Raw genomic sequence first — 27066 nt, forward strand, 5'->3', positions numbered from 1 at the left:
TATATAGATAATGTTATTTATGTATATACATATACAGCTGTTTCAATCAAGAAATCACACCAACAATTTCTAAATGAAACAAAACCATTACAATAATTGAAGAATGATTTGAGGGGGTTAGGGGCATAGGTCAGTGGCAGAGCACATGCTTAGCATGCACGAGGCCCTGAGTTCAATCCCCAGTACCTCCATTAAAAGAAAAAAAAGAATGATTTGAGCTTCAAGTTATGTTCTTGGCAACAACTTAAATATGTATAGATAGATAATTTTGATTATTTTGAGAATTTAAAAATATTTTTTAAAGTGATGCATACATTGATATATGTATTTATATTACCATACCAGTGGGAAAATATTTTGAACATCACTTATCCTTCATGAATATTCAATGGGACATTTTAAAACTGTACGTGACAAGGGACACTGCTTCATTGTGGAGGTGCCCTGTATGTATTGTAAGACATCTCCATCCTTGGGCCATGCATTCTGAGAGCACTGTCTGATCACAGTGATAACCCAAATCATCTCCATGTTTCCAGAATGCTCCCTGGGAACCTAACAGACTGCAAGCCATTGGTAGGTTCAGTGGTTAAGAACAGAGTCTGTGTTATAAGAAGTCAGGATTGAATGTCTGAGCCTCAGTGGGAGGAAGTGGCAGCGCTGGGATTTGAACCCAGGCCTCTCCCACTTCAGAGCCTGTGGTCTCAAAGCCAGGTGCATAGACCCAAGGGCTGTGTGCCAGAAGTCATTGAGATGAGGCAGCTAAATGAAGACCTCTCTATTTCTTTTTAATTTTAAAATGGAATAATTTAACCCTTATTACTAATATACAGAAAGAGTAGTACCTGGATATAGTTTATAAATAAATACATATATTGGAGGTACATGCCCAAACAGTATTTTCTCTTAGGTGCAAGATCACAAGAGGAAGGCCATCGCTTTACCTGCTAAGTGGTTTGGCTTCCCAAAGCCCGTCTACCATGACTAGGGAGGGGCATAGTGGACAACTTCAGTGCAGGCTCTAGACTGGCAGCCTGGGTTCAAGTCCCTGCTCTGACACTCTCCAAGCTGTCTGACCTTGGACTGGTGACTTTACCATCCTGGCCTCAGTTTCCCTATCTGTCAAATGAAAATAACAGCAGCTCTCCCCTCGGAGGGTCCAGGCGAGGGATGTCAGTTACACCATATGAAACACTGAGACGATGCGTGATACACAGTAAGTGCACAGTAAGTGTGAGCTAGGGTTAGCGTTTAGCCCACCTTGTGAGTGGGCCAACAGGTGCAGAGACCTCAAATAATGAGGTACAACAGTTAAATGGAGTCGGGCTGGGATCCAGAATCTGATACTTAACCACATTGGCATCTCAGAGCTTTGAGCTTGTTTCCTTTTCTGCAGGTGGGGTTAAGAGCAGCATGCACCTCACAGGGCTCTCCCAGGAGGGAAGGAGGTTCTCTGAACGAAGGGAAGATAGTCATCCTGTCTGGCCAGGCGCAGGAGACTAGAGAGAAGACCAGAGGCTCAAGAGACTGCGAAAGCCGTAAAGCAGCGGTCCCGGGTAACCGTCACCTGGGCCTCAAACTAGGGCAAAGACGCCCTCTAGTGGTAGAATCAACACCAACAGCCAAGTGTCCTGGGGCTCTTTGTGTGCTAGACACTGACGGCCCACACTGAATTCTGGAGGAAACCGAGGCACAGAGAAATTGGGACACTTGCCCAGGCCCACCTACCTAGTAAGTGGAAGAGCCGTGGCCTGAATCGCGACAGTCTGACCCCATAACCTACCCTCGTTCTCCCTCTCTTTCCAAAACTCTGTCCCAGCCCCGCAGTCCCAGTTCTGGAACGCTTGAGCACGGCGCGTCTTTGATGTCCAGGACTGTGCTGGGCCCTGCAAGGCGGCTTGGCATCCCTAGCCCGTCCACCAAATGCCAGCGGCACCAAGACAAAGGACAGTTCCCTGTGCTCGAATGTTCTCCCGACCCCAGGAGCAGGCGCTGGAGCTTCAGCTGCTTCCCGTTAAACTCAGGAGAGCCGGATTGGGGTACTCTGGGTTCTCAATGACCCCGGGGCCGAACTTGAGCTCCAGGAAGCGGCGGTAGTTGTTAGGCGCCTGCGCCACGAAGCCGGCAAAGGGCAGGGGCACGAGAGGCTGCAGGAAGTGTTCGGGGAACTCGACATCCTGCCGGTGGTCCAGCCACGTATCCTTGGTCATGACCCCGTTTCGGGGGTAGAAGGGCCACAGGTCCACGTGCAAGTGGTTGCTCTCGCTGTACTGCACGCGGAAGAAGTCGCCCTCTACCGCCTTCTCCCACACGAAGCCGCGCTCGTCCACCACGGAGCCCGCCTCGGCGCCCCGCAGCTGCTCGCAGTTGCCCACGTCCTCCAGGTAGATGCCCAGGTCCACGTCGTAGTCCCACGGGATGATGTCCCCGTGGCGGGCCGCCCCCAGCAGCGAGCCGCCCTCCAGCCAGTAGCGCACGCCGGCGGCCTCCAGCACGCCCACCACGTAGCGGGCGGTCTCGCGCAGCGCGCGCAGGCAGCACGGGGGTGTCCAACGCTCCTCGTACAGGTAGGCCGGCGTGTCGCCCACCACTGTCCCGAAACAGCGTGGGGTCTCCTTGCTGCAGCCGAACCACTCGAGCCGCCCACTCTCCCAGCTCACCAGGCGGATGCCCAGCGCCCGCAGCAGCGCGGTCCGCCGCGCCCGCCCCTCGCGCTCCGCCTTCCAGCGCGCGTGGGCCGTGGCCAGAGGGGGCTGGCGCGCCGCCGCGAAGGGCAGGTCCAGCAGCTGCATGGTCCAGCCGCGAAGCGCGGTCTGTAGGAAGAGGCCGGTACCCACCGGCCGGGCCAGGGGTGCTGAGAGGTTGAAGAGGTCCCGGGCGCGCAGGAGAAGCACGGCGTCTCCTTCCAGGGCATCGCAGCGGGATGCAGAGGGCGCCGGGCCGTAGCGGGCGGTCCACTCCCGCAGGCTGACGTTCAGGGCCAGGCACCGGGCAGGGTTGGCCGAGGCGACGGGGGCGGCTACCAGGCGTGAGCCTCCGGCTCGGAGCACCTCCACCATGCGCTCTAGCTGGCCAGGCGCCTCGGCCCTCGCCCCGTCGGGCACCAGGGCCACGTACTCTGTGGCCACGTAGGTCTCGGGGCGCGAGGCTGCGGCCGGCCGGTCTAGGGCAGGCTGGAGCAGCGCCAGGCGAACGTTGGGGATGCGGGGCAGGGCCAGGGGCGGGTAAGGGAGCGTGTCGGCTACCACCACTACCGGCTGGGCAGGGTCCAGCTGCAGGAAGGAGTCCACCAGCTCTGGCACCGCGTTGTCAAAGGCTTCGAACTCTCGCACCAGGACGGTGACGCGGGGGCCCGAGGCAGATACACGGCGGGAGCCCCGGGTCCGGGAATTCCTGGGCAGGTGTTGCAGCCACGAGACATAGAACAGCACCAAGAGGTTGAGGGTGATGGCGGCTGCCAGAGCAGCCTGGCAGCGGGTGAGCCGCATGGGGCTGTAGTCAGGCCCTAGCTGGGCTTCGCGGGTATCCTGGGGAGGGGGGAAGGAAAGGGGAGGCTGGAGCTGGTTGTCAGAAACTCCCCGACCCATCCTCAGCCTTGCCTCCCTCTCCTAGCCCTTTCCTTATTTGGTTTCAGTTCTGACTCTTCCTCCTCTGGGAAGCCCTCCTTAATCCCAGGCTGGGTCATGCAGCCCCCTCAGGGCTCCTTCAGCCCTCTGGGTCCCGCGGGTCTAGCCTACCATTCTAATTCATTACTGAGTAGGGACCAGTCTGTGTCCTCCCACTGGACTGTGAGACCCATGAGGGCAGGTCCTGAGCCTATCTTGGTCACTGTTGGTTCCCCAAGGCCACCCAGCACAAAGCCAGGCACACATTAGATGCTCAGGAAGTTTTTATCAAACGAATCATCTTCCCTTCTTCCTTGTTCAATACCACCCTTCTATTCACTGTCAACTTCTCATTCAGACTCAAATTCAGTTATAAATGCAAGGACCCCATTCCCAAGACCAACTTGCACCTTCTTGACCATTCCCTGCTCCAGGAAGCCACCCCTGATCTCTCCCTCCCATACCCTGGCCCTGGGTCAGAGCCTTGGTCACCAGGACCCTCCTTGCTGCCTCCTTTTCAATTCCTCAAATCCTGGACCATCTAGCCATGTCTTTCCTGGTGGCCAGCCAGATGGTTTTGGTTTTGCAAGAAAAGCTAGAAATGTTTTTTTTTTAAGCTGGAATTATTCCAATTTTGTTCTGTTTTGGGGGGGAGGTAATTAGGTTTATTTATTTATTTTTAAATGGAGGTACTGGGAATTGAACCCAGGATCTCGTGCATGCTAAGCATGTCCTCTACCCCTGTACTATGCCCTCCCCCCTAGAATTATTCCAATTTTTAATGTTGGCTGCTAGTTAATCTTTTTTTTTTTAATGGGAAGGGTCAAATTCATAAAAACAGGGGCTGTGGGGAGGGAGAAATGGGGAGTTGTTGAATCAGTATAGCGTTTCGGTTTTGCAAGATGAAAAGTTTTGGAGATTGCACAGTAACACGAATATACTTAACACTACTGAACTATACCCCTAAAAACTGTTAAGATGACAAAATTTTGTTATGTGTATTTTATAACAGTTAAAAGCTCGTTTTTATTAAAGTCTTGTGGGCTGCAGCATCAAAAGAGGCTGTTATCAGTAGGGTGCCCCCCCACCTCTATTCATTGGCTACACTCCTAAACAACCCCCAGATGGCGCTATCTCCCTGTCCCCAGCAGAATTTAAAGATTTGGCTGGTCTCCAGTACGGAAGGAATCACTAACCTTGGGTTCTAAGCAGATACTCAGAAAAAGTTTCCCCATGAAGGATCTTCATAGGTTCCGCCTCTCCCTGAGAGGGGGACATCAGAGACCCAGCTAATCCTCCTACCTCCTAAATATTCTGACCCCCATCTCCAAACTTCCCCCTTCAACCTGGATCCACCCAGATCCCCACTTAGCCTCCCCCTGGTCTCCTTCATGGCAGCCAGAGGGGTCTTCATAAAGTACAAATCTGACATCTCCCTCCCTGCTCAGAATCTGCCATGGACTCCCCAGCGCCCCGGGGAGAAAAGTGTAAGTTTCTTACAACATCCCACAAGGCCTTGTGTGACCTGGCCCTTGCCTGCCCACCATTCCAGCCCCATCTCCTGCCATGCCTCCTCGAACTCTATGCCTCAGCCATCTTGGACTTTTCTTCAAACAGGTTTTATTTCTAAGCCTTTGCATATTCTGTTCCTTCTGCCTGGAAGAGTCTCCTCTTGAACATCCCTTCTCTTTATGCCTCTTTTCTCCTGGAGAACTCCTACTCATGCTCAGGCTTCAGCTCAGACGGCCCCTCCTCCAGGAAGCCCTCCCTGAACTGCAGGCTGGGTCAGAAGTCCCCTCTGGACTCCTGGAGTCCCTGCGCTGCCTTTTCTTATTTGGCACTGTCTGGGGCTGGGGCTGTCTGCTCCACTGGACTGTGAGACCCAAGAGGGGAGATCCAGGCTGTCTTTATCATCACTGTGTTCCCAGTACATGGCTGGGCACTGAAAATGCACTTGGTGAAAAGATGGTGACCAGAGGCAAGGCTTCTGTAAAGCCCACTCAGGTCCCCAGAGCCAAATTCTTTGCTGAGGCTGTGAGCCTGGGGCCCTGCCCCGGTCTGCCTGTCTCCTCTCTCTCTCCCACCAAGAATGCACTGCCACCCCTCTTCACCCATCCCAGGCCTGCTTGCCCTTCTCTGACCCAACTCAGATGTCACCTAAGAACCTGAGTTGCACTTTGAGGGCGACTTCTTATTCTTTAGTGCCTTGGGATTGCCTTCTGGACTGTAGATTGATCCCTCCTCCCTTCTGTCCTTCAACATCTATTTGGGGAACTCCTACAACATACCAGGCACTGTCCTAGGCATGGGAGACACGACAGTAGACACATAACACAGAGATCAACAATTCCCCTGACCCCCCATGCAACTCACGTTACTGTGGGGGGAGGAACTTTAGAACCACAGAATCTTCTGGGTCTTAAAAATCTTAGAACCTTAGTGCTTAGGTACACAGAAGCACAGAAGAGACCCTTAGATTCTAAAAGGACCATCCTCCTGCTTCACCTTTGTTCCTTACAGTCTGTTCCCCACTCAGAGCCCAGCGGGATCCTGTTAAACCCTGAATTAGATCCCGTCCTGCATCTGCTCAAACCTTCTGTGGCTCAAGACTCACTCAAAGGACAGGCCAAAGTCTTCACTGTGACCCACGAGGCCCCACATGATCCCCCATGTTCCTGTGCTCACTCACTCAGCAGCAGCCACATGGGCGACCAAACACCTGAGAGACTGCTGTTCCCTCTGCCTGGACACTCTCCCCCCAGGTTATCTGTATGGATCCTTCCTTGGCCTCCAGGTCTTTGCTCAAATGTCACCTGGCCACTACGCCCTTCCTTTGGCCACCTTCCTTAAAACTGCATCTCCCCATCACTCACATACTTCCTATGCCCCGTCCCTGTGTTGTTTTCCTCCCTTAGTAGTTATCATGTAGATTTCACTTGTTCTATTTATTGTTTGGTCTCTTTTGTTCCCTGCCATATATCCAGAACACAGCACACTACCTGGCACTCAGCAGGGGCTCAGTAAATTTGTGTGGGATGAATGATTGACTCCCATTATTCAGAGGGGGATCCTGGGGCTCAGAGAGAGAAAGGAAGCAGAAGCCAGGTCTCCACCCCCAGGCCCTGGCTCTCCCCACATGCTGTCTGGCCAATTCTGGGCCAGGAGGTAACCGACAGGACAGAGGGCAGAAACCAGTTTCTCAAAGACCAGCAGGTATCAGAACCAGATGAGGAGGTGGGGGGACCAGAGAAGGAAGAGTGAGGAATCATCCGGTACACTGACAAGGTCAGTCTTGGCTTTCCCAGCTGTAAGGGGCAAAACTCCTTCATTGGGACAAAGTGGATGAAATGATGATTTTGAAGGATAGTAATAGGATAATGTCAACAATTCTAGCCACTCATGACGTGCCAGACCCTGTTCTAAGCACTTTGCCAATATTAACTTGTTTAATCTTCACATTGTGAGCACCTTTAAAGATGAGGAAACTGAGGAACAGAAAGGTGAAGTCACTTGCTCAAGGTCACATAGCTGGGAACTGGTGGCCCCAGGAGTTGACCCTGCAAGCTGGCACCAGAGTTGTGCTTTCAACCAGTAAACTCTGCTGTCTCTCTTGGGTACACAAAGACAGCCCAACTCCCAGCCCATCTTCAGTGAGACAAGCCCTTTCCCCAGCCCTAACCTGACAGGTGCTTTCAGACTGGAATACCGCACACTGATTAATTAATTCAACTCATTAACTCAACAAACAGATATTTATTGTGTGCCCTCTGTGCCAGATTCTGTGTTCTGGGGACCCAGGATGACCCGGGCAGTCATTGGGCAGGCCTTCCAGAGGTGGGAAGACAGACAAAAACCACCCAAACAACTTACAGATACGGCAGAAAACCAGCAGGGGGCGTGAGAGAAAAAAGGTGGTCAGGGGAGGAGAGGGTAGTTAAGCTGAGACTGTCTCTCTATTGCCCACAAAACCATGTTAAGTTCACCCCGATTCATTTCAGGCCAGAGTTCACCTGGCCTGAGTCTCAGTTGCTGCATCTGTAGAATGGGAATGTGACGGGTAGAGAAAGTGAGTGATATGTGGAAAAACCTTTTGGGGACAAGGGCAGTTTCCACATGAGTGCTGGTGACACTGAGGGGCTTCTTACCTCCTAGGTTGCAGGCTGAAGGAGCTCCAGGGGGACAGTCCCAGCCCAGCTCAGCTGCACTTCTGAGGAAAGGAGAACCAGAAAACTCCAAATCAGCCAATTTCACACAATAGAGCACCATTTCATCTTACCTACAAAGTGGGAATGAGAAGGTCAGGGAATCATTTCTCTTTAAGTCCCATACACTCAGGCACCACCTGAAGCATCTTATGAATGGGAGGTAAGGATGTCATAGGGATATAACCATCCCTTCTTTCATAAATGTGTACAGAAAGGTAGGGCTAGAAGTGACAGAAGGTGTTACCATGACAACCTCTTGCCTAGACACACTCCATCCTGAAACAATCCTAAAATGTCTTCAACCTTGGTGAGCCTGGTTCCTAGGGTCACTGGAAAGGGGACTGCCCCCATCACCAGAGCAACCAGGACTTTGCCTTGCCTGTTTCTCATCAACCTGGGGATGGTCCAGGCCTTGTAACCATAGTAACTACTCCTCAGCAGAGCATCTCCTCCTCTAAATAAAAACACCTGGTTGGTTTGGTCCCTGGACCTCCCACGATGGGAAAGGGGGAGATAGTTACCATGGTAATGCCAACTGGGTGGCTCGGGGGAGGGGTTGGGAAAGAGGTTTCCCTCAGCAATCAGTGTCCTTGGGGCTGGGTTCCTTTCTACCTGAGTGCTAGGTGGAGTTGCCATAGTAACCAATGAGAGGAGGGGCAGAAAGGACAACCCAGGGACTTGGGTTACCTTGGCAACCTCCTCCTGGTGCTCGGCCAGGAGAGGTTTGGAGCTCCATAACCACAAAGATGGGGGAAGGGGGGGCTAAGGGTGTTCCAGACTGGGGAAGGTTACCATGACAACCGACCTGGGCCAGGAATCAGAAAGGATGAGGCCATTGCTGAAACCATCCCTGGTGGTCGCCCTTTCTCTCAAAGAATGATAGTGACTGTCGAGAGGAGGTATTTGGGTCTGGAGAGGGCTAGAATCTTTCTTTGGGGCGAAGCCGGAGGAGGAGGACCGAAGGCCTCCCCTCCCAAAGTCCCGCGCTTTCCAGGGGCGACCCTCTCTCCGGGCCTGGGTCGCGTTTGCCCTCCCTGGGGCGGGCGCTCCCGCCCCGCCCCTTTCAGCCCATCCCGCGCGCGCTTTCGGGGCCGACCCGGGTGGGCGAGGCGCGCGCCCGACTTCGTTCCCGTCACCGACCGCCCCGGTCCCCGCCGAGCGCGCGCGCGAGTGTTGGCGCGGCCGCGCAGGCGCGCGAGGCACAGCGGGCGCGCGGGCCGGCCCCGGGGCCTCCATGATGGAGGAGCGAGCGGCCGCCGTCGCCGCCGCCGCCGCCTCCTCCTGCCGCCCGCTCGGCTCCGGCGCGGGTCCCGGCCCGACGGGGGCGGCCCCGGTCTCTGCTCCTACCCCTGGGCCCGGCCCGGCTGCTAAAGGAGGCGGCGGCGGAGGCAGCCCCGGTCCCACGGCGGGACCAGAGCCCCTGAGCCTACCCGGGATCCTACACTTTATCCAGCACGAGTGGGCGCGCTTCGAAGCAGAGAAGGCCCGCTGGGAGGCCGAGCGCGCCGAGTTGCAGGTGAGCGCCGCCCCGGGACCCCAGACCCCCAGCCCGGCCCGGCCCGGCCTCACCCGCCGCCGCCGCCGCCGCCGCCATCTTGGAGCAATGGCCGCCGGGACGGCCGGGGGGGCGGGAGGGGACCGCGACCGGCCCGGAGCGAGAGTGAGGGGCCGTCCGAGGGGGGTCCTAAGGGCACCCGGGCGGCTCGTGGCTGGAGGGAGACCCCGGGGCAGGAGGGCCCGATCGCGGCTGCCGAGAGAAGGGACGCAGGGACCAGAACCGGCTGGAAGTGGGGAGTGGGAGTGATCCGACCGGCCGAAGGGTTGCTGAGAGAGTGGCCTCGAGGCCCCGAGGGGCCCCCAAGAGAAGTCAGCAAAGGGTGATGAGAGGGGTTGGAGAAGTCTTGTATGGGAGTGAGCAAAAAACTCGGAGGGTGCCCAGGGACTCCCGTTTCGTCCCCGACCAGGTGCGAGTTGGAGGTAGAACCGGATGGACACTGGGTGGGAGAGGGGGCTTCGAGGGGTGGGGGTACTTGGGACCCGCTGGGAGCGAGCGGGTTGGGGCGGGGAACCCGTGTGAGTAGGGAGAGGAAGTCGGGGAGCTCGGGACGGGTGTGTTTCGGAGCGTTTGGACCGGAGGGACTGAAAGATGGCTCTGTGAGGACTCTGGGGAAGAGAGCAAGGTCTGGGGGCGGGGATGGGCGCCAGTTGAAAGTGTGTGCCCTAACCTCTGAGGAGGAAACTTTGGGGAGCCCTAGCATGCGTGGCTATCGAGTGCAGGGAAGGGGTCTCGGGTGGAAGCATGGACGGGGCCAGGACGGGCACTCGGAGGCTGTGTTGGAAGCGCTTGAGAGCCGAAACTCTTTAAGGGTGTGAAGGAGTGGGGGCTACTGCCCTGAGATGGGAAATGTGTGGGATGTCAGGTGGAGAACCCCTAACTGGAGTCAGAAGTGGCAGCCAGACATGTCCAACTGTGGAGATGGGAGGTGGATGAAGATAGTGCGGAGGAATGGGGGTACCTGGAGGATGGCAGGGGAAGCATTTTATAAAGCAGGAAGGCACCCAGAGGAAGGATTCTGGCGGGGGTGGGGGGTGGAGGGAGGGTGGGATGCGTTTGTGGAAGTTTTTGGGAAGGGACCCTATGGTTTGGTTGCTTCGGAGAGGATTTGTGCTCTGGGATGATGTTTGAAAGAAGCTGAGGAGGTGGGCTGGGTTTTGTGACCTTGAGAAGTGTGGGTCAGCTTGCAGAATGTCCTGGGGAGCCTGGATAGCAGAGTTGTGAGGATTTAAAGGGGTCCAGGCATGGGCTGCGAGGAGTCTGAGGGTTCCCCAGGCTGAGGTATTATTAGCAGAAGTCAGTACCTGCTTCTAGCAGCCCATCTTTCCCCTTCTGATCTGCTGGTTCCTATCTAGTTGAAGTGGGAACCCAAATAAAATATCTGATTAGAATTTTGTCCTTAGGATGAATAAAGAAAGCAGCCTACAATTCTCCCTTGCCAATAGGGATCTTAGCTACATGATAGCTGAGGCTTGTGTTGGAGTGGGAGAAATCCTTATGTAAGTACCTCTCGCTTTTGTGTCCCATCTCTGCTTCTGGAGGTCTTTCTCAGGGGACATCTTATTAAATCTTCTCAGTACTCCATCGTGTAGGCAGGGCCAATGTCATTGCCCTCATTCTGCAATCGTGATAGCAGCTGCTGTTTATTGAGCACATATTATGTGCCAGGGACTGTATTAGGCACTTCACATACATGGTATCATTTAATCCTTGCAGCATTCGGGAGGGTGAGTGATATTATTCTCCCACCCCACCCCCCTTTTTTAATAATCAGCAGAGGAAATGGAGACTTTGAGAAGGTCAGTGATTTATCTAGGATCACAGCCTGTGGGCGGCAGGGGTGGTCTGTGGGCTTTCAAGCCCATGCTCTATACCTCTCCGATGCCCAGGACAAATGAGATGCCTGTTGGAAGGAAACTCAGTGGCCTCCCCAGGATCATCCAAGTAATCAGAGCAGAGCAGGGATTGAATCTTGGTCTCTGGGACTTCATGCCAGTGCACCCTACAGCACCCACCACCCCACCTCCTCATTTTTGAGACAAGCAAGAGAAAAAACGTGTCTGTTCCCACACTTAGTGGCCCTTCTTGGAGTCTGAGAGGAAGTTGTGGATAGCACCTAGTTATGCTCTCCCTTGTCCAGGCTCCAGCATCACTTACTTTGTACTTCTGTTTTCTTTTTACCATAGTAAAAATTCAAAGATCTCTGAGGTGTCTGTGGGTATAAGTAAAAAAGGAAAGCCCCGCCACCCTGCTTCGTCCGTTTCCTCCCCTTCTCTCCTCCCTAATTGTTATTGCTTTAAAAGTAGTTCAGCTCTATGTGCATAATATACAAAATCATATTTCATGCATCATTTTGTGACTTTTCACATTCTCATGTGTCTTTATGTTCCTTTCATATCAGCATGAGAGCTCTTTCTCATTATTTTCGAAAACTACATTCTGCCGTTGTTTGTACCATAGCTCATTTAGTTTGAGCCCTCTTGGTGGATTTTTAGGTTGTTTCCAATTTTTGCCCGTCAAATGGCTGCAGTGAATATCTGTATATTCCCATGTGAGTATACAGCAGATTAGATGGGTGGAATGGTAGAATAGATGTATTTATAAAATGGTGATTAGTTCTGCCAAATTGCTCCACATTTACACTCCCAGCAGCACCTCTTTTTATGCACCTTTACTCAAACACTTATCACTTAGAGAGGTGTGACTTCTGTGACATCCTTTAAGGCCTGGACTGTGTCAGATTTTCCTGATGAACTCTGAATACCTTTTCTCCAAATAGCCGCCTTCAGCTGTTCCTGGCACAGGACCCACTGTGGCTCTGCAGTCAGTGCTCAATAAGTGTGTGGGAATGGCAGGAGAGACAGCCTCCCATGAGGTCCTGCCAGGAGATGCCCAAAGATTGGAGCGGGGAGGTGGCATAGACGCAGCCTGATGGTAAGCAGGACTTTGCCAGGTTGGTGTATTGCGAGAAGGAGATGATGCGGTTTCCGCCCTTCAGAAACTTCCAGGCTAATAGAGGAGGCTGGTCTGCACAGGAGGCGACAGAGAATGCTACACGTTCACATGCAGTTGAGTTTTCCATTGTGTGGCTCTGCCCACGATTTGCGGCACTTCTGGGAAGGGGAGCGAGTTCTTTGAGGACAAGAGGAACCTGGGGTGGGGGGTGGGGGACAGAATCTGGAGATGCAGCAAGTGAGCTGCCAGTGGAGAAGGTACAGAGCTGGCACCTCCCACCTGCAGCCTCACAAGGGGCCCTGAGGGGTCCATGGGGACTCAGCCCTGCCCGGAGCCACCAGAGCTTGGGAAGGAGGAGTACAGGACATGCAGGGCCAGATGGGACCGAAGCCCGCCCAGGGAGGGGGCTGGGACAGAAGGTTGGGATGCAGAGAGTCAGCAGTCCTGGAGGACTGAGATGCTGAGGCCCCTCGGGAAAGGTTTTCCAATGTCGCCTAGGTGGAAAAGGAACAGCCGGAGGAGAGGCGGCAGCCCTGTCTTGGAGTGGTTCCGGGGGCGTGTGTATTCCAACAGTCTGGCCAGAGGGAATGGCAGTGGTGGAGATGGTGGGTAGAGAACTTCCAGATCGCAGCCTTACCTGCTGGCCCACCACGTACTGGCAGATTGGGCAGCGGTGGCTGCTGGTGTTTGCAGGGTGGGAGGGACTGGTCACCGACACTTCCCCTTTCTGTGGTATTCCACCAGCTCAGGACACTTCAACCACCCCCATGTTTCTGGTTCTCTTTTCTCCCTTCTTTGCCAGAGGAACTGGGAAGGGGACCACAGAGCAGAATGGGCCGAGTGTGAGCCTCACATAGTCATCAGGAGAGGGGAGATCAGGGCTTAATGTGGGGGTAGGGAGATGAAGCGGAGAGGCCGAGCCAGTGCTAGGGCTGGGCGTGATCCTGGATTCAACAGATGAGGGTCACCGGGTATTATCAGTCCCACCTCCTCATCACCTTAACCCACTTAGCCCCCTCACTGCCTAATCCTAGTTTGGGCCACTGTCATTTCTCCCTGGGATTTCTGGAATTGCCTCCTTTGTGACTGGTTTCTCTGCTGGTTTAGCTCTCATTCCCCCACCCCAGCTATCAGTTCTCCACGTTGTAGTTTGTGGAATTACCTCTGTAACATGTGACTCTGATTACATCTCGCCTTAGCTTGGAAAGAACCCTGCCATAGCTTCCCCTCTGCTCTTGGGATAAATTTCAAACTTGCTCACAGAGTCTGCGATCCTTTATCAGGCCTACAAGCTTCTTTGACTTTCCTCACTAACCCTTTTACACATTCTAATGTGGCCATGCTGGCCTTTTTAGAGTTCTTTAAGCCCGCCACCATGCAACTCTTATCTCTGTCTTCTGCCAGCTACACTCCATCCCTGTGGCTGGTCCCTCCTTCCATAACATCCTGTGCTCCCTCCCCAGGGCCCTGGTCACCATATATGTTAGTTGTCGCCTACTCTGCTCTTGCCTGCACTGGACTGAGAGCTCTGTGGGGACAGGAGGCACTCGTCTTCTCTATTACTTCCCCAGTGCCTCAGGCAGTTCCTGGCCTGTCACAGGCAGTCACCGGTGTTGGATGTTGAATGAATGTCGCTCAGCAGGCTGTACAGGGGCTGAGAAGCAGACGCTCACTAACAGAGAAGCCCAGAGGGCAGGATCACAGGAAGGTGGTAACTTGGGGCTTGTGTTTAGTGATCCACCTTTTCTTCCCCGCCGCTTCCCCGCTCCCCCGACCTAAAATGACTCACAGGCAGAGTAGATTGGGGTGACTGAGAAGGCACACGAAGGACAGAAATTCAAACTTCTGAGATGTTGATCACATGTGAGTCCACCTGTCTGGCCTTAGGTATTTATGTACATATGGGTTGACTTAAAGTGGAGAGAGAAAAACATCTTGGGCAGGGGGAGTCCCTTTTTCTCAATGGACAGATGGGGTTTGTTTCCCAAAGCATAACTGTGGTATGTATGTTGTTTGTTGTTTGTCCCACACTCTCTAGAATATAATAAACTCATCGTATTCAGTGGTGTATCCTCTGTCCATCTGATACATAGTTGGGGCTCAGTAAATATTTGTGGAGTAAATGAATGAATGAATGATCCTTTTGTCATACGTTAACGTATGTATATCCCTTTTTATTTTTTCAAAAGGAGGCCTACCATTGCCATTATGCCCATAGGTTAAATTCCTAGAAGTGGAGCTGCTGGGACAAAAGGAATGTGTGGTTAATATTTTTGTGGATGTGGCCAGATTGCCCACTGGAAGGGTTTGTCAGTTTATGGCTCCACCGACCATGTCTTGAGTGCGCCTGTTTCCTGGTCCCCGGCCCTGGCCAGTGCTCGTCATTACTTAGCACACGTTTGGTTCTCTGCTGACCTGAGGGAGAGACCTGGTCCCTGGAGCAGGACAGAGTTGATGGTAGGCCTGTGGGCAGCGGGCCATGGTGTGCTCTGAGTGCCAGGGGCAGATAGGTCAGGGCCCTTTGAGCCCCAAGGACAGGGAGAGGCATGTTTGTGGGCATCTGAGAGGCCACCAATGATGGACAGTTCTGGAGTAAGCCTTTGGGAAGGGGCACAGCCTGGACAAGGTGTCTAGGGTGACTGGGGGCTTCTGGTGGAGCTATTGAAGTTCTTCAGTAAGCACATGACATGGTAGGGTTGGCTCCAGGAAGACGCAGCTGCTGGTGGGTCAGAAGGCATCTCTGCTCGATGAGTCTAAGAAATAGGAGGTGGCCTTTATTAGCTCTTCTTCTGTGCTAGGCCTTGGACTGAAAAGGACTTAACACATGAGGGGCAGGTGCTCTGATGAGCCCCATTTTCTAGAAGAGGAAACAGGTGAGGAGAAGGCCAGAGACCTGCCTAAGAATGTGCAGCGCATAAGTGGCCAGGCCTGGAGCTTAGGCAGTCCCAGCCTGGAACAGAGGCGCACTTGGGGAGAAGCCAAGGATGAGCCCTGCACTCAGGGCTTTGGCACAGGACTTTCAGAACATGGTCAGAGTCCAAGATCCTGCCTCGAAGGCAGTTGGCCCGGTGTCTCCGAAAGACCTGTTGAGAAACCAGAGCAGACTGGGGCAGTGCATGCCAGCAGACAGTGTGAAGTGGTTGGCAGGGGTCCTGGGTCATGTCTGTGGCACATCTCCCTCACCCTGGACAGACTCCAGTGGGACGGTTGGTCCCACCGTGGGGGTCGGGCAGTAAAGCCTTTGCATGCAGCGGGAGCTGAGCCGAGCCACCCACTCTTGTCCCTAAACTCCAGAAGTAGCTTCCTACGCCTCCCAGAGACAGATGCTCTGGTAGGAATAGTGCGATGCCACCTCCACCAGCAACCTCAGGGATAGCACCTGCCTGGGGCTGGGGGAGGAGGAACCCAGGGCTGTTAATGCCTACCTCCCCTGCCTTCATCCCTGATCCGACTTCCCCCGAAAAGGCGGGGACCAAGTTAGGCCCAAGCTGTCCTCATTTAATTTCAGGGCTTAAGGCCTTCTCTTCAGCTCTCCCATTGTGGGCGGCATGGAAACAGATCCAGCACATCTTCTCACCGCTCCATTAACCCCAGCTCTGGGTCTTCATGCCTGAAGTAGCTCCGCATGTCATTGCAGGGGTGGGGCTGCAGTTTATTGTCCCTGAGTGAGAGAGGGACACACATCAGTGAGCCTGAGCCCTGCTGTCTTCTTGTCTCCTTCTGTCCCGTCCCGCCCCCCCGCAGGCTCAGGTGGCCTTCCTCCAGGGAGAAAGGAAGGGGCAAGAGAATCTCAAGACCGACCTGGTGCGCCGGATCAAGATGTTAGAATACGCACTGAAGCAGGAGAGGTGAGCCCTGCTGTCCGTGGTCCTGCCTTCAAGGCAGGGCCAATGGGAGGTTTGGAGCTGGCAGTACTACCTTCCAGCTGAGGGAGACTTGGGATCAAGCATTCTCTTCCCCATCATCCAGTTCTGCATGGCTCTAGGAGAGGAGGACACAGCAAGACGTAGTAGGTGGGATTCAGGGTAAACAACTAGTAACTGTATTCATAACACCAAATACCGGACATTCCTTGTCTCACTTGTCCCTTCCAGTAGGGTGAGGGCGAGAACTTCTTCAAGGGCTCTGGAGCTGGGATGGCAGCCCAGTTTGCCTGACTCCAAGGAGTGGGCTCTTCGCAGTGCCATCTGTGACGCCTCCTCCGCTGGGGCTGCTTCCTAATCGGGCAGCTCAGCGTCAGAGGCAGGAGAGCGGATAAGAGGGCAAACCTGGGATTTGGGATTCCTGAGACAAGGGCTGGCCCTGTCTACTCTCCTGTGTTTCTCATTTGTTAATTGTTTGTTCTTTTAGGGCCAAATATCATAAATTGAAATTCGGGACAGATCTGAACCCAGGGGAGAAGAAACCAGAACTGTCAGAACAAGGTACTCACCCCTCATCCTCCCTGCTTGCCTACCGCCCCCCTCCCCCGCCCCGAACAGAACCAAATGTGTTACAGGAGAGCGGAGATGGGCCACCTCTTTCTCTCTGCTCCCCAGAAAGCAGGGTGGGCCGGGCTGGGGCAGGGCGGGGTCTCACTCTCAGGGCCCTTCCTGTGGGCTGCTCTACCAGATACTGCTGGGTGCTCAGGGGACAGAGAGGGTGGGTGAAGAATCCTGGAAGTCCTGCCTGCTGTCCCTCTGTGACATAGACATAGACACATGAGGTCCCTGACAGTCTAAGCTCCTTGAAGGAGGCATTAGTTCACCGCAGGAGGCAGGGAAGGCTTTCCAGGTCCGGGGAGGAGTGTCCCAGAGCACCGGGACTTGGGGGGGGGTGTGAGCCAGGTGAGGGCCTGGGTGACCTGTGATCACTGTTCTTCATGTCGGACTTCTCCTGCCAGACTGTGAGTTCCACACGGGCAGGGATCTTTATTGACTGGGCATGTAATAGATGCCCCATAAATATTCAATGAATAAAATAAATAGATTATCTCATTTAATCCTCACAACAATCCCAAGAGTAGGGGCTATGATGATTAACTTCATTTCTCAGAAGAGGAAACTAAAGCTCAGATAGGTCACCTAACCTGCTCAGGGTCACACAGCTGGGAGTCGCTGAGCCAGACTTGAACCTAGTGAGTCTGCCCATTCTCTTAGAACTGAGCCTGTTTCCTGTGTGGGGAAATAACAGAACTAGATCTGGGTCTGAAGATAGTCTGGGACTGGTTTGGGGAGGTGTACAGAGGGGAGAGGGTAGGCTTCAAACACTCTCAAGAAGTGACTCTGTAGGACCTGTGACAGTGACTGACTGGGGTTTGAGGGTGAGGAGGATGGGGGAGGTGGTGGTGCGTGGTGGCGCTCTAAGCCTGCCTTCCTTCTCTCCACCCTCCAGTCTCCAATGGCCCTGTAGAGTCAGTCACCCTGGAGAACAGCCCGCTGGTGTGGAAGGAGGGGCGGCAGCTTCTCCGGCAGTGAGTGTACAGGGGAGGGGGGCGGGAGGGGGAGGGGAGACGCATTTGGCTTGGGAGATAAGCCCGAAGACTCCAGTGCTTCCTGTCCCCACTGGGAACCCTGACCTATCAGGATCCCTGCTGGCTACAGCTGAGATGACCTGTCACCCTGTAGGGGGAGCCCTGCCTGGGGGAGTGAGGGAGGCAGATGTGGGGCCCCCACTCTCGGAAAGCAACTCCAAATGCCTCCATGCCATTTTTCCCCAAGGGTAATGTGAAATTACTTTTTATTAAAGAGACTTGGGTGTTTTAGAAAACTTGGGAAACACATAAAAAATAAAAATCACTCATAATTCCATCACACAGGAATTTCATGCCCCTGTAAACATTTTGGCACATAGGTTATCTCGTTTGTGGATATGTATTTGTGCGTGCATGCGTGAGTGAGTGTGTGTGTGTGCTGTGAGTGTGTGTGTATTTTATAGAGCAGGGGCTTCCCCTTCACAGTGTTTCGTAATGCATTGCTTTTGCTAAGTGTTGTGAACATCTTTCCACGTAAATTAGTTATGTTGCATCATTGAAAGACCTGTATGAAGTCTGTCACTGTAATCATAATCATAACTTCCTACGGTCAGTCTCTTCTTTTGTATTTCACTGAAAGTGTTTTTAATAGTGTGACAAACACCAGGAAGTTACCTGTCCATATGCTTGCTTTCCTTAAGCTAAATATCTGGAAGTGCAATCACTAGATTCAGGTGTGTGCAAACAGTGACCACTCACCCCACCCCCCGCCAAGAATAATCGCCATAGGCTGCCTTTGCCAGGTTCCAGGTATGTGCCGGGCAGCGTGCTAAACATTTTGCACATGGGGGTTCCTCACATCGATCCCCATGTGGTATGGCTGCTAGCATTTCCCTCATTTTCACAGATGAACAACCGAGGTGCAGAGAGGGTATCTGTGATCTGTCAGGTCACAGCTAATAGGCGGCGGGGAGGCCTCGGACACACACAGGCACCAGACATGGCAGGCAGGCAAAGGCAGATGCCGTCTGCTGCCTGGGCCCCCAGAGGGATGAGGACAGGGTCAACAAAAAAGACTCTAGCGGTGCCTCCTGAGGACCAGCAAGGGACTCTTGTCCCCTAGTCCTTTGAAGCCAAAGATACCGATTGTTGATTTTTTTTTCCTTTTTTTTAGCTTTTAGACTAGTCCCAGCTGGCTTTGGGTTTTTAAATTGCAGGAGTAATAAATGCTCATTTGTAAGAGTAGAGGAAATTGCAAAAGTTCCTGTTAATATCCCTAATCCCATTCTCCAGAGGTCACTGCTGTTAAACGTGTAGTGTAGTATCCTTCTAGGCCTGATGGGAGCAGAGTACAAATGTGTGTGTGTGTGTGTGCACTCTATACTTAATGCATGTTTTTTTTTAAAATACCTGAACTGTAAGGAACACATAACAGTCTTCGGTAAGATGTTTATCATAGCCATCTCTCCTTGGCACTCTGCCTCATTTATCTTGTGCTTAGTGTCCCATCAGTAATTTGCTTCCATAGTCCTTGTCAGTGGCCATGTAGGTTGGCCCCTGGGTTTTGGCTCTCCCGTACGGTATGTCTACAAGCATCTGTGACAGCAAGGTGCCTGTGTATAAAGGCTCCCACTGGAAGTAGTCTCGGAAGTGAAACGGCAGGGTCCGGAAAATGCTTATTTAAAGTTTTGGTGTATAGTCTTAAGTTGCTTCTCCAAAAGGACTGTCACAGTTTGCATCTGCCCCCGCAGTGTATCAGGAAGCCGGGAGGCACCTAACTCGCACTGGTTCTGCCTCCCTGCAGGTACCTGGAAGAGGTAGGCTACACGGACACCATCCTGGACATGCGGTCCAAGCGTGTGCGGTCCCTACTGGGCCGATCGCTGGAACTCAACGGGGCTGTGGAGCCCAGTGAAGGGGGCCCCAGGGCCACGCCGGGCCCCGGGGGACTCAGTGGTGGCGAGTCGCTGCTCGTGAAACAGATCGAGGAGCAGATCAAGAGGTGAGCCCTGGGGCCTGGTGGGTGCACCCCTCTGTGCCTCTTCCCTCCTGATAAAGGCTGGTGTCAGAAAGTCAGCATTTGGGGCTGTGGTCTGGTGAGGCTGAAATGGCAGGAGTCACATTAAATAGGGCCTCATGGGCCACGATAAGGAGCTGGAATTCTACTCTCTAAGAATTGTGGGAAGCCAGTGGTTTTGAGCAGGGGTGCGACATCACCTGATATACTTGGTCTCCTTCGAGAAGTAGGGCTGATGGAGGGCCAGGGAGGCTGGTTAGGAGACTCTTGCAAATGTCAGGGAAGAGAGGATGGACATGCGTGGTAGAGGGGGCATACCTCTAGTTCACTAGCACCTGGGACTCGGCAGTCACTGGGGCAGGGAGTATAGATGGTGCAGAGAGGAGGTCTGAGGGCTGAGCCCATCTAGGGGCCCGGGAGGGGAGCAGCACTGGAGGCCTGTCCGAGGCAGCTAGTGTTGTGAGAGGAAATGCAGGGAATAGTGTCCGGCCACTGAGCTGGGACACTGCACAAATAGGAGGCCGGGAAGTGAGAACTGTATTGGCAACTCGGAGGAAAACTCTCTCTCCCGGGGCTGCAACCATACACCTGCGCAGTTGACAACTCTCTAGAGCATCAGCCAGTGGCAGAAAAGGAGGATGTTTGCATTTATCTGAACTTCGAATTCTGTTCCCCTTTCTATCCTGGTGTCAGGTTTGGCAAATACCTCCTTGGCTAAAACCTGTCATCTCGTAGGAGCCAGTAGTGTGGACAGTAGTGTGGACGTGGACACTGGAGCGCTGGCTGTCAGCGGGGCGGGTGTGGGCTCACCCATGGCCGGGCAGGTGGTCAGGGGCCCGAGTGTTCATAAAGGGACCGGTTCCTCTTTCCTGCTGAGTGTTTCCCTGCCGCTCGCCTGGCCTGCGCTGTGGTTTGACCGGGCTGTGGGAATGGGGCGGCTGAGTCAGGGGCACTTTCTCGCCTGGCTCCCCTTCTGACTCAGCACAAGCGGGGAGACTTGTAGTCAGGGCTGGGGGCTCGTCCTCTGGAACTCGGGGGGTGGGTCAGAGCTCAGTAGGGAGTTAGGTGCAGTCTGGGGTCCCAGTGAGGGTTCAGGCTGTAGGGAGCATCTGTCAGCCAGAGGCTGGGCTTGGAGCCTTGGGTATGATCAGAGTCGAGGCTCCTCTGGGGTCCAGGTGGCTCTGCCCCTCCTCTCAGAGCTGTGTCCAGGCTCTGGCCACCAAGCCTTGGCACCCTCCCATCTGAGCTTTGTCACCTGGCAGGACTAACGCTCCCTCTGCACCCCTGTCGTGGGCAGGAATGCGGCAGGCAAAGACTGCAAAGAGCGCTTGGGCGGCTCGGTGCTGGAGCAGATCCCCTTCCTGCAGAACTGCGAGGATGAGGACAGTGACGAGGATGACGAGTTGGATGGCGTGCAGCACAAGAAGCAGCGTGTGAAGGTGAGCTCGGGAGCCAGCGGGGCGCCCTCCTAGCCCTGCTCCGAGGAGTGAACCAGCACCAGAGCGCTCCTGCGAGCGCTGTCGGGGCTACTCTAGGGCCTGGTCTGTCCATGGCCTGATCACATCTCTTCCCAGAGTCCCCATCTCCTATCCAGCCACGCCGTTGCCTTAGTAACCTTCAGAGGTGCCTAGAACTATCCTGTCAGGGCCACCTCTTCTCCACCTGCACCTGTCACTCTCTCCATCCTCCCGTCTTCGACTCAGATGTTCCCGAGAGGCCATTCTAAGCTAGGCCAGCCCTCCCACAGTGCTTTCTCCTTCAGGCTAGCCTGACCACAGTCACACTTGGAAATTTTTTGACATAGCTCTGGCTCTCTGTCTCCCGAAGTAGATTATGAGCTCTGTGAGGCAGAGGCGATGTGGGTCTTTTACTGTTCTCTCCCCAGCACCCTGAATTCAGCCTGAGTAGGGGCTACGGCTCAGCCTGGAGCAGGTTGTAGGGCTTGGTGGGGGACTTCATAGGATGTAAGTGTCTGGTCTGCTGTTGGTGTCAGGACCCAGGCCCAGGGACACTGCCCACTGACTATAGAGTCCAGATCTCCTCAACTGGGCCTGAGACCTGGCTCCCACCACATCTCACCCCGCTTCTTAACTGCCAGAGCCACTGTGCTGTCCTTAGGCATGGCGTGGTCTCTTCTGGCTAGTGAACATCAGTCTTGGCCTTCGTGGGCCAAGCTCTCTGCTGGCCGCAAGGATATAGAAACATAGAGTCCGGTACCGACGTGGAGGGGCTTGTGGCCAGCGGTGGGCTTAAAGGGAGTCACAGGCAGAGAGATGTGCCACAGAGGAGGCAGGGACTTGTGCCCATGTAGGAGGGCCTGTGGGAGGCGGCCTCAGGAGCTTTCCTTAAGCCAGCCTTCCCCCCCAAACTTTGTCCCTCCCTCCTCAGACTCACTTCACACACTCCCTCCTCCAGGAAGCCATCTCTGACTCGTCCTTGCTCCCCTCCCCTCAACAGGGACAGGAGCCCCCTGCGGGCTCCCCCATCCTGACCCAGACCACTCAGGGTCCTTCCTGTCTGGTGTAAGGTCTGCCCGTGAGGGATCAGGTCAGTCCCGGCCTCCATTCTGTCTCCAGTGTCCCCAACGTGGCTCAGCACAGGGTCCCAGGAAGATTAGGTTCTCAGTGAACACACCGAGTGGAGTGGAACACAGAGCCAGAACACTGGAATTGGGGTTACAGGAAATGCGGGGTGTCTCTGAGTCTGGAGTTTCTGATGCTGTCCCTGGTCCAGAACACCTGGTTCCTCTGCCCCCTGTTGGGATTGTCACTCCTTTTTCGGGTCTCACCTCAGCCTTCTATGGGAAACCTTCCTACTCCTCTGCTCCTCCTGTTAGAAATTATCACGACCCTCTAGGCCTTTGCATCTGTCACTGCGTCTGCCCCACGTGCCCTGTGAGGTGGCTCATTATATAGGGGTCTCACATCTCCCCAGGCCCTCTGTCTCCACACATCTGGCCTTCAGTGACCAGACTGTGACTCCCAGAGTGGCCGCTGGCCTGGCTGTGTAACTTTGGGCCCATGATTTTGTCTTGTTTTCAGTCTCAGGGCTAATAGTCCCTGTCTCTGAGTTGTTGAGAAATTAATTAATTAAAATGAGTTTGCACATGGAGAGCCCGTGGCTGCCACTCTGGGTGCTCGGCAGTGGCAGCGTGAGCAGTGCATGGCGGTGGCCTGGCACTAACAGCCTGGACAGTGATGGTGGAACAGCCCCGCACAAGGCCTGCCTCATGGACCCTTCAGAGCACCTGATACAGTTCCACACCCCTGTAGAGCTCTGACCCCCGCCTTTGCCTCTCTGGGCATGCTGTCTAAACCTTGACCTAGGTCTTCTCCAGGAAAGGAAGAGAAAGACACCCACGTCCCATCCCTCTGGGCCTCCCATGCAGGCCAGAGGCTGTCCCTTCAAGGATGTCTTAGTGGGGTTGTCTTCAAATTTGGACCCTCCAGACCCAGCTCGGGAGCCTGTGGGAGGGGGTCAGCCCCACCCTTGAGGAATTCACAGGCTGACTGAGGCTGGGCCCAGGCAGGGAACACTTAAGAGGGAGAGGGCTTCCTGGAAGAGGTGGTACTTTTGTCCACTGGTCTCAGAATCCCAGTGCTGAGAGTCCCAGTCTTAAGCCAGCACTTAAGGCAGAAGTCAGACATCAAAACTGTCTGAAAATTTCAGAACTCCCTTAAGCCATTTAAGTGCAGTCTTTGTGGTTCCAAAGACACAGCACCCTGATGACACTGTAAAATGCAGTGGTGCTTACACCACGAGGGGTGAACAGTGTCACTTCATAAGGGTGGGTATCAAAGGTGTCCGAGTGGGGAAACGCAGATGCGAGGCTGCTCCTGAGTTCACATGTCTGGGATGGGGTCCCGGCTTGTGAACTGAGGAAAACAAGATGCCTTATTTGGCTCTTACCCCTGGTGAAGACCAACCGTGGGAAACTCGGCAAACACAGCATTCACTTGCCCAGCATTCTGTTTCTCAGAATGGAGGAACCGAGGTGTCGTCTCTCATTCTAAAAGTAGCTGCTGCTTGTTATATAAGAAAACAAAAACTCAGCTGATATAGGAAGTTACAAGGAAGACTTAGAAAACCCCAGAGAACCTCATGGCCTAGAGCTGTCTTAGTGTATATGGAACGGCTTGAACCTGGTATAAGGGGCAAGGGGTTGCCCTCTGCTCAGCCTCAGTTTCCTCATTTGTAATGAGAACTATTCAGGGGGTCATGAAATCATGTGTGACGCTAATTCAGTGCACTGAATAACGCGTAGAGGTGGGCACAGGGCGTTTATTATTACTGTTATACCTGTGAGTCTGTTCTTACTTTAATTGTGTGACTCCCTACGCTCATGTACACCCATAAACACAGATATATCTTCCCTTGCCCCTGAGTCAGGCTGTTGCCTTATCTGATGTTCTTTCATGAGAAGTGCTGTGGTGGGTTTGGGGGATGGGGGTTGGGGCAGGAGCCAGAACAGCCTAAGCAAAAGCCAGGAGGAGGGCCCTTGCCTGTGGGGGTCACAGCTGGAGGTGGAGGAAGTGGAATGGGACTGGAGCCCGGCACTGCCCCCTCCCTAGTGAGGAGCAGCCCCAGAGGCGCCCAGCAGGGGGAGCTCGGCGTCAAAGTTCGGGCTTGGGGCCCGACGCTGTGGAGGGGCGGAGGTCAGGAATCCCACCTCTGTTCGTGGACACCTGGCAGGCATGGGCTCTTGGCAGGAGCCCCTGACCTCTATCTGGTTTTCTTCATGCCCCAGCTGCCCTCCAAGGCCCTGGTGCCTGAAATGGAGGACGAAGATGAGGAGGACGACTCAGAGGATGCCATCAACGAATTTGATTTTCTGGGCTCAGGAGAAGATGGGGAGGGCTCTCCAGACCCTCGGCGGTGCGCTGGGGAGGGGACCCACCATGAACTGGGTGAGTTGAGGGCTTTCTGGCCAGCCTTCCTCATCGCGGGCACACAGCTGCCTGCAGCTGCTTCCTGCCCCAGGGTCTCCACCGGACGGATACGCTTCCTGAGAGGAGGGTGGCTGGGGAGAGTAGGAGGCCTGCGCCATGGTGGCCAGGCCCTCTCCCCTTCCCTGGAAAGTCCCTGTGGGGACACAGGCAGGCCCAGCTCTTCCTGAGACAGGGCCTCCAGCCCTCCAGTCGAGTGGCCAGTTCTTGGTGGACCTCAGGGAGGTAACAGGATGCAGAGCGGGGAGGCCGATGGGGCAGGACTGCTGCTTCTTCCTGTCCTGTGACTCTGAGGTCCGAGGCCCTCAGAGGTCACGTAGGATGGCTGGGGACTGAGGCCCCACCAGGGGCAGCCCATGGAGGGTCTCATTTCGGTCTGTCTCCTCTGCCTGTCCCCCACCCCAACCCCTGGCCCAGGGCTTCCCAGCCTCCCCACAGTTGCAGGAGAGGCTTTCGGTGGTGGGGAAGGCATCCTGCACGTGGCTGAGTTGAACTGGTGACTGTTGCCCTGTTCTTTGTCCCTGCAGAAAGCCGGCGGGTCAAACTCCAGGGAATTTTGGCCGACCTTCGGGATGTGGATGGGCTGCCACCCAAAGTGACTGGCCCACCTCCTGGCACACCACAGCCCCGGCCACACGAAGGTAAGAGGCCCCTCCATCCTGGTCCAGTCCTGAGGGGCCCATGGCAGAGGGAGGCTGCAGAGCTAAGCCCAGGGCTTCTGTGTCCTCAGGTCGAGGCCCAGCCTCTAGTCTGCAGCCTCCCTGTCCCAAAAGTTCGTCTGTCTGTCTCCCTCTCTTTTTGTCTGTCCTGCCCTGTCTGTCTGTCTGTCTCTCTCTCTTTCTTTCCAGCTGTGATTCTTGATCTTGTTCTCTCCCTGTCTCTTTCTCACTCCTTATCTCTCTCTCTGCCTCTCTCTGTCTTTCTCTCTCTCTCCCTGCCCCTCTCTGCTCCCCCCTCCCCTCCCCCTACCAGGTTCCTTTGGCTTCTCCTCAGACGTTTTCATCATGGACACTATCGGGGGCGGGGAGGTGAGCCTGGGGGACTTGGCAGATCTCACCGTCACCAACGACAACGACCTCAGCTGTGATGTAAGTTCTTGGGGTGCCCCATCCCCAACAGGCCCCCACTGGGTGCCCTGCACAGTGCCAGGACTGGCTCGGCTCTGGTTGTGTGCCTGGCCTGTGCTCAGCCCCTCACACATGAGGACGACGTGAGATCATCTGACAGCTCAGCCTGTGTCACATAGGGGTGCGACGCAGACAGATGGTGGGACTTGGCCTGGGTCACTGAGGTGCCTGGCCTAGAAGACTCCGGAGCCTGTGTTTTAATCACGCTGCCAGGCTCCTTCTCTAGGCGATGCTCCCTCCCACCTGGGGCTTACATGCACCTTGAGCTCAGGACCCGACATGGGTAGGAGGCAGGGATGAAGGGGGCGCTGAGTCAAAATACAGTATCAGAGGAGGGGGTGCTGGGTCAGCAGCTGGGCCAGTAAGAAAGTCTGTGTAGGAGGTGGGCATTGAGCCAACTGTTGAAGGGAAGGCGACCTCAAGCCACAAAATAAAACAAAAAGTTGGGCCAATCTGATATGCATGGAGGCTGGTGGGGCAATTGGGCTGGAATGAAGGGAGACCTTCAGGCCAGTGTCCTGAGCCTGGAACCCGTGGCCAGGCCTCTGGCTATCTGGGAATCTGAAAGAGGCGTATATGAGCGTTTTCCTCTGGTGGAGCACTTACCACAGCTTCTAGCGGGATTGCAGGTGGTTGGTGTTCCTAGCAGGGTTGGGGCGCTGCTGCGGGGTGCTGGGAAGTGAGGCTGGGCGGAGGGTTTGAGCAGGGAGTGTGCTGTAGTCCCCTCTGCTCTCCCAGAGACATGACACCTGGGGGGCAGTGTGTGGGTGTGAGGGTAGATCCTCTGGCCCTAAACAGCTGTGGCAGAAGTGAGGACCTTGGTGGACAGCCCAAATGAAGGGGTTCCTCAGGAGTGCTCCCTGCCTTGGGGCAGGGCCCTGAGGCTTGCCTGGCCATCTGCTCCTCTCCTCTCCTGAGTGGCCCTCCCCGAGTCCCCCACCTGGGGAGCGACACCCACCAGAATCTGTGTGGCATCTCTGGGGTTGATTCTACTCCCCAGCTTCTCCCTACTGTGTGCGCTTGTCCCCCTCTCCACTCCCCAGCGTCTGGTCTCAGTGTCTGACCTGTCCCTAAGAGACTTCCCTCGGGACCTCTTCCCACCTCTCTGTCTGCAGCCACTTCTGTCTTTCCTGTTCCGGCCCCCTCATGGGGTGGCCAGAACAAGCAGTGTCATTTCCCTGCTCTAAACCCTTCCCTGGCTACC

The 27066-nt window shown here is 54.7% G+C and overlaps 2 protein-coding genes across 5 annotated transcripts in view; one reads left to right on the forward strand and one right to left on the reverse strand.

The window, feature by feature from the left end:
- FKRP (fukutin related protein) lies at nucleotides 1-9432 on the reverse strand. 3 transcript variants are annotated; one of them, XM_032485717.1, is made up of 3 exons: nucleotides 9380-9432; nucleotides 7751-7812; nucleotides 1-3527 (listed from the first exon to the last, which is right to left on the reverse strand). In XM_032485717.1, exon 3 carries the CDS (start codon nucleotides 3486-3488, stop codon nucleotides 2001-2003), a length of 1488 nt encoding a protein of 495 aa, XP_032341608.1. In that variant the 5' UTR covers nucleotides 3489-3527; nucleotides 7751-7812; nucleotides 9380-9432; the 3' UTR covers nucleotides 1-2000. The 3 variants fall into 3 exon arrangements, with proteins under 3 accessions (XP_032341608.1, XP_032341607.1, XP_032341609.1); XM_032485716.1 differs by having other exon boundaries at nucleotides 7751-7881; nucleotides 9380-9410; XM_032485718.1 differs by lacking the exon at nucleotides 9380-9432 and adding an exon at nucleotides 8616-8857.
- Nucleotides 9001-27066, forward strand: part of STRN4 (striatin 4) — a 24734-nt gene continuing 6668 nt past the window's right edge. Inside the window, exons 1-9 of one of the 2 annotated variants that reach the window (XM_032485714.1) lie at nucleotides 9001-9326; nucleotides 16065-16168; nucleotides 16671-16744; nucleotides 17694-17772; nucleotides 19577-19774; nucleotides 21087-21228; nucleotides 24537-24696; nucleotides 25263-25376; nucleotides 25708-25823. In XM_032485714.1, the coding sequence (XP_032341605.1) occupies nucleotides 9045-9326; nucleotides 16065-16168; nucleotides 16671-16744; nucleotides 17694-17772; nucleotides 19577-19774; nucleotides 21087-21228; nucleotides 24537-24696; nucleotides 25263-25376; nucleotides 25708-25823 (1269 nt within the window). In that variant the 5' untranslated portion in view covers nucleotides 9001-9044. The remainder of the gene's footprint in view (nucleotides 9327-16064; nucleotides 16169-16670; nucleotides 16745-17693; nucleotides 17773-19576; nucleotides 19775-21086; nucleotides 21229-24536; nucleotides 24697-25262; nucleotides 25377-25707; nucleotides 25824-27066) is intronic. The other variant, XM_032485715.1, reaches the window with a different exon arrangement.

This window comes from Camelus ferus, chromosome 9, assembly GCF_009834535.1.
Source record: "Camelus ferus isolate YT-003-E chromosome 9, BCGSAC_Cfer_1.0, whole genome shotgun sequence".
NCBI lineage: Eukaryota > Metazoa > Chordata > Mammalia > Artiodactyla > Camelidae > Camelus > Camelus ferus.